The following is a 6,633-nucleotide window of genomic DNA, read 5'->3' on the forward strand; positions in this document are numbered from 1 at the left end:
GAGAAGAGGAGGCTCAGGGGAGACCTCCTCACTCTCTGCAACTCCCTGACAGGAGGGGGGAGCCGGGGGGGGTTGGTCTCTTCTCCCAGGCAACTCTCAGCAAGACAAGAGGGCTGGGTCTTGAGCTGTGCCAGGGAAGGTTTAGGTTGGAGATTAGAAAGAATTTCTTTCCAGAGAGGGTGATCAGCCATTGGGATGGGCTGCCCAGGGAAGGGGTGGAGGTTTTTAAGGTGAGACTGGATGTGGCATCAGTGCCATGGGCTGGGAACCACGGCGGGGTTGGATCAGGGGTTGGACTTGATGATCTCGGAGGTCCCTTCCAACCCAGCTGATTCTATGATTCTATGAAATGGTGCCACCTCTCAGGCAGAGGGGTTCCCTTAATTAAAGAGAAGCTGGAGTCTGGTGTTAGGGCTTTAACTGGACATCACTGTCTGTGCTGATGTGCTTTTGTTTCAGTGTTGAGTCACAGAATCAATCAGGTTGGAAAAGACCTCTGAGATCGAGTCCAGCCTTTGACTCTTGGCATTGTCGTTCCTCTGTCGTGCTTCCATCCCTCTCAGGAGCCAAGCTTGGAACTCCAAGTGTCTCCTAAAATTTGCCTCAGTTCCAGGGTCATTCCGAGTTGGCTTTGCTGTCTCCTGGCAGCCAGCAGCTGTCATCCAAGGGTATGGACTTCATCTCTGTCCTGAAGAGCTCATTGTCAGCACAAAGCTTCTTCATTCCACCCTGGCTCCCTCTGGGAGAGGAGAGGCTTTTTGCATCTCTGTGCTGCCCCTGGAAGCTGCAGGTGTTAAGAGCAGGAAGGTGGGAGTTGATCCCAGTGCTGGTTCTAACACTGGTCGTGTCTTGCTTTGTGACTTTGCTTTTGCTGGTCCGTAAAATCTGTTCCTGTTCTGGAGTGTTGTGGTTTGGTGCTTACAAATATCTGTCAGGGTTGTGTTTCACAGCTTCCTCAACCTCTTCTTTGCATTTAATATGATGTGTTGAGCCTTTGTTATTGCAGTATAAATAATTCTGGAGCGTTGTGGTTGGCAGAATCCTAAAATCATGGAATGGTTTGGGTTGGAAGGGATCTTAAAGCTCATCCAGTCCCACCCCTGCCATGGGCAGGGACACCTTCCAGTAGCCCAGGTTGATCCAAGCCCTGTCCAACCTGGCCTTGGACACTTCAGGGATCCAGGGGCAGCCACAGCTTCTCTGGGCACCCTGTGCCAGGGCCTCCCCACCCTCCCAGGGAACAATTCCTTCCCTATATCCCATTTAACCCTTCCCTCCTTCAGCTTTAGGCCATTCCCCCTTGCCCTTGTGAAAAGTCCCTCTCCAGCTCTCTTGGAGCCTCTTGGAGTACTGGAAAGGTGGTGCTGCAAAGGAGAAATGCCTCTTCTGGATCTTCTGCTTCCAAACTCCTGCCTTGCTGGGCAGAAAAGGCTCCTCAGCTGTCCCTTTCTTTGCCCTGCTTAGGTTTTTGCACGGGCCAGCTCTGCAGGGTGCAGCCCTCCCTCAGCTCCTCCTGGCAGGGACAAAGATCCCTCTGTCTGCCCTCAGTTATATTTAGGACATTTAGATGAAAACAGCGACTCAGATTAAATTGAAAAGGGTTGGTGGAATAAAAAAGCTCTTCCAGTGGAAGGATGAGGGAGGGTGAATCAGCCTCAGACGGATTCAAAGGATTCCTGATGGCAATTCAAGGACAAGCAAATTTTTAAAGGCTTGATAGGAGATCCTGATTAATTGTCCAGGTGATGGGCTGGGGAGCAGCTTCCTGGTAAATTCCTGGTAAATCCCAGAGTTTGGCCTCCTACTGAGACCTGTCTTATCCCACTTTTCTAACTCATGGGAGTTCTCCAGCTCTGCTCAGCACAGACCAAGCAGTGAAGTTTGAGTAAATACCTGCCTGTCGTGGCCAGGGCTTCTGGAACCAGTGGAATTCGTATCCAGAGCCATAATGGGGGAGGTTTCTGGACACTCTCCAAAATTTCGTGTCTGCAGAACAGCTCTGAAGGAACTTCTGCTTTTTCTTCACTTGTGGAACAAAACTCTGACTCTAAGTACAGTCACATCCAGGATGTTAACAGGATATTCAGTACTGATCTTAAGGATTTAGGTTTGCCCAAATAACTGGGAGGAGCTCAGCCTGTTTTTGGACAGAGGGAGAGGGAAATCAATCTGAATTTTACCCCATTTGTTCCCTGAAATCCCTATATTTTCATCTGGTTTTTTTTGTATTTCATAACCTCCAATTTTACATATTCAAACACTTTGTTATTATTTGAACATTAACCAGTCAAGAAAGACTGAATTATTTGGAAGTTAGCAATATCCAAATAAATGAAACTTTTTTTATTTGGAGGTAAATCAAATAGAAGTGTAGAATATTCCTGGTTTTAATATCAAACTGCCACTGGAGCACCCTGAGGGATTTTTTTTCTACAGCCTCATATCCAGGATGGCACCATCCTTGATTTTTCTGTGCCTTAACCCAAACCTGTCTCACAGAAGAAGGGGTGAGGAAGGAGCCAAAAAATTTCATTTACATGGAATGGCTGCTGTGAGAACCTTTTGCTCCCGGGTAGGTGAACTTAAAAGTTATTTTTGAACATCAGATATCAGGGCTGGAAAAAAACTTGGTTGGCAAAGCTGCTCTGTTCCTTGGGGATCTCTGTGCACAGGAATTCATGTGGGTCATGGGGAATAATCCATTTAGCCAGACAGATTATTAGATTTACAGTGGGAGCAAACAGTTGGCTCTTTCCCTAAATCTTATCAGTCGTGCCTGGGAGCTGAAATGGGCTCCCCTGAAGGGTTGGTTTTCCTCTGGATGGGCTTAAAAGTTCCCTTTTCCTGCTCTTCTCTTTGTTTTGTGGGACTTGGAATCTCGGGCTGCAGGGTTTGTAGGGAAAGAAAACTGTTCATCTGCTCTGACAGAGCTGGAAAACGAATGGAGGAGAAGAATTGGGTTAATTTGGGTTTATTGTGTTGCCTCAGGTGCTGCAGGAGTGAGTCAGGGCACAGGAATTAGTGGCAAAGGATGTGCTTAAGTACCTGCTGGGGGATAATTTGTGGCCATCCAGCTTAAAACTTGGAGGAATGTGCTCTGATCTCCTTCCTGAGAGTGATTTTAATCTATATATCCAAACATCTTTAAGCTTATAGGAATATAAAGGAGTATTTTTAAAGGAATAAATGCAGTTTTGTAATGTAAATGCATAAAAGCATCCTGTTGGCTGAGATGTTCTTCATTCCAGGTTATTTTGGGATGTGCTTTAGGGTGTCCTGCCACAAACCAGCACCCAACACCTGAAGTTGTCTCCATCTCCCCCTTTTTACTGGAATAACTGGGAGTAGGAGATGCTAAAAATGCCGGGAGTGTGAAATTATTCTTCCAGCCACGTGAAACCTGTTCTCTGTTTCTCGTTTTGCTGGCTCAGTGATTTCTGCTTTTCATGGCCAGGGAAGAGAGTTGCTCCTCAGGCTGGTGGCTGTGGGCACCTCAGAGGGTTTTTTTGGGCCCTTCCAGCAAAGGTAAAATGGAATTTCCCCCCCAGACTGGGGTTAAAATCCAAGTTGTGTCCAGGACAGCAGAGTTTGGTGTCGATCACTTCTCTTCCACGGGATTCTCTCTGTTGCTGGTGCCTCAGATCCCCATGGAAACAGGATAAACTGGCAAGATTTCAGAAGAATTGGGTGGGGGAAGTGTGTGTAAAACAAACAAGAAGAAAGATTCTAAGTAAGATCTGGGGGTATAAATGTTCCTCAGATTAATAGGGAGGCATGAAATGAGCTCCCATGTGTAATAAATGCAGTGACTGTCAGACTTCAGTGAGTCACAGGCTGTTCTTGGAAGGCAAAGTATCCAACTGGTGCAGGAAAAGACTGGCCTTCAGTCACAGGAGGAGTTTGGGTAAAAAAGGGACTAAATTGGGTTGGTTTTCAGCCCCTCAGTTAACTGAGCAAACAGTGATTAAACTGCCCCGAGCCTGGGAAAAATAGGACAAGACCCTCTTGGGATGGAGCAAAGAAATGCTTTGGAGTGCCTTGGAAATGAGGAATTATCTGTTGGTTTAGTAAAGTGGCACATTCAGCAGAGACTCCACTTGTCTCATTGTAGGCCAAGATCTCCTTGATCCTTGGTTTTCATTTTTATTCCCTGGGTTGGTGTCTGCAGCCCCTCGGAAGTGGCAGGGCTTTAACTCCAATATTTGCCTTTTCTGACGTCCAGGTGGCCAAGTGGGAAGCTTTGGTGTTTAATAAAGGGCCTTTTAGTGCAGGAAAACAGGGCTGGAGTTCCTTGAGAGCAGCTGGATGCTCCCAGCTCTGTGAGGAGTGTTTGCAGCAGCCTGACCCGGGGAGAACCAGCTGGAAAATTTTGGGAATCCCCCGGTGAGTCAGAGGTTTTCCCCACGTTAATCTCGGCAGGATGGAGCTGCAGAGATGGTGCTTCAACATCTCCAGGACACTGAGGGCAGGGGAAACCAGCCAAAGGGTGGGCAAGGAATGCTTCCTCTTTGGAAAAGGTTCTGTGGCAGCAGCAGGACCAGTTGCTCGGGGTGTTGGGGGGGGGGTTTGTTGGTTTTCTCCCCGTCTCCTGGAGACAGCTCTGGCTTCCTCCTTTGTTTACAGTGCCTGCTGTGAGTCAGCTCCTGGGGGATGTTGCAGCCCTGCACATCCCCTTCTGCTCAGCCAGGTTTGGGGGCAGGAGTGGCTCCCTGAGAGCTCTAAGGGTGGTCAGGAGATCTGGTCAAGAAAAAGGACTGAAGGATTGTTAATTGTCACCCTCTGGTATGAGCCAAAGATGGTACTTTAAATTGTCTCTTCAGTTCAGAGCCTTTCTTTCCTTATTTTAGCAGCGATGTGTGGAATTCTAACACTGATCTTGCACATCCGAAGGGGACTCTCATCTTCCTTGGAAGGGAAGGAAGGAGGTTTCAAACTGGCCCTTCCCAGCAGGGTTGGTGAGAAGTGCTGTCCCAGCAGTGCAATAAGAAAATAACCAAACAAAATCCTTCTTTTAGCTTTTGGTTGGATTTAAAGAAAGTCACAGCCGAGCCTGTCACAGCCATCTGTTCCCCTGGCTGGGAACTCAGGTTGTTGTGCTGCCTTTTTCTTGGCAGTAGTGGCTCGTGTAGTGCTTCCTGCTCCTGGGAATCTGGCAGCATGGGTGTCTGGGGGACATCAGCAGGAGAGGCTGATGCAAAATGGGACAGGTATAAGCTGAAGAATTCCAGTTATTCTGTGATACTGGGACACTTGTTGGAAGTTTTATTCTCAGCTAGGCTAAAACTCAAAGCTCCTTGGTACAGAATAAGAAATTTGGAGTCAGTGCTCTCCATGTGTGGGTGCATCCCTGCTCCAGCAGCTCTGTGACAGCACTTACCTGGGACACTTTTTGGAAGTTTTCTTCTAAACTGGGCTAAAACCCCAAGGTTCTTGGCACAGAATAAGGAATTTGGAGTCAGTGGACACAGACCCCCGTGTGGGTGCATCCCTGTGGGATCAGCCTTGCAGGTGATGCTGTGTGGGAGACCCCAGAACTTCTCCGAGGGGTTTGAGTGGTTCTGGTCTTAGTTCTGGTTTTGGTTCTGCTGCATTTTGGTGCACAAGGACCTGCCCAGCCGTGTCTGTGTTTGCCCTCAGGAGGTGGACGTGGTGGTGGCTCCGTGCCGGGGCTTCCAGCCGGCCGAGGACACCCTGGGCGAGTTCGTGAACCAGGTGCTGCCCGTGGTGACCTTCGCCATCAGCGAGGCCCAGCTGTCCCCCTCGGACCAGAGCGAGCTGAGAACCATCAAGGAGAAATTCTCCCTGCCCATTTTCTTCTTCCGCGTGCCCGAGGCCGGCGGGGAGCTGATCTCCCCCAAAAAACCCGACAGCGACAAGTCCCCCCTGCACTGCCAACTGCTGGACCTGCAGTACCTGAGCTCCAACCACTGCAGCTGCGGGGCCAGCGGGGCCCAGAGCATGTTGGTGGAGCAGCTGGAGAAGCTGAGGCTGCTGAGCACCTTCTCCAGGCAGGTGCTGCAGAAGCACTTGGTGGAGGCGGCCACGAGCCTGAACGAGCTGCACTGTCGCTGCCTCAACATCTTCATCAACCAGGCCTTCGACATGCAGAGGGACCTGCAGATCACGCCCAAGAGGCTGGAGTACACCCGCAGGAAGGAGAACGAGCTCTACGAGTCCCTCATGGGCATCGCCAACCGCAAGCAGGAGGAGATGAAGGACATGATCGTGGAGACTCTGGGCAACATGAAGGAGGAGCTGCTGGAGGACGCGGCCAGCATGGAGTTCAAAGGTAGCTGGGCTGGGGGAGTGGAGGGGCTGGGGGGAGTGGAGGGGCTGGAGGCTCTAAAGGAGAGGGGCAGAGTGGTATTTGCCTTCTGCGAGGGGTGGGGGAGTGGTGGTCTGGACAAGGGACTCGGCAAGAAATTCAGAAGGTGCAAAATGCACAAAGATTTGGAATGTTCAGAAGGTACAAAATGCACAAAGATTCAGGTGTTCAGAATATCCAAAATGCACAAAGATTCACAGTGTTCAGGTGTTCAGAATATACCAAATGCACAAGATTCACAAGGTTCAGGTGTTCAGAATATTCAAAATGCACAAAGATTCAGGTGTTCAGAATATTCAAAATGCACA

At 49.4% G+C, this 6,633-nt stretch overlaps 1 protein-coding gene across 1 annotated transcript in view; it reads left to right on the top strand.

Annotated features, from left to right (window-relative positions):
• Positions 1 to 2,431: 2,431 nt before the first annotated feature.
• Positions 2,432 to 6,633, top strand: part of DSTYK (dual serine/threonine and tyrosine protein kinase) — a 16,448-nt gene continuing 12,246 nt past the window's right edge. Inside the window, exons 1-2 of the mRNA XM_017832080.1 lie at positions 2,432 to 2,572; positions 5,638 to 6,289. Coding sequence (XP_017687569.1) covers positions 2,450 to 2,572; positions 5,638 to 6,289 — 775 coding nt within the window. The 5' untranslated portion in view covers positions 2,432 to 2,449. The remainder of the gene's footprint in view (positions 2,573 to 5,637; positions 6,290 to 6,633) is intronic.

Source organism: Lepidothrix coronata, unplaced genomic scaffold, assembly GCF_001604755.1.
Source record: "Lepidothrix coronata isolate B3197 unplaced genomic scaffold, Lepidothrix_coronata-1.0 Scaffold199, whole genome shotgun sequence".
NCBI lineage: Eukaryota > Metazoa > Chordata > Aves > Passeriformes > Pipridae > Lepidothrix > Lepidothrix coronata.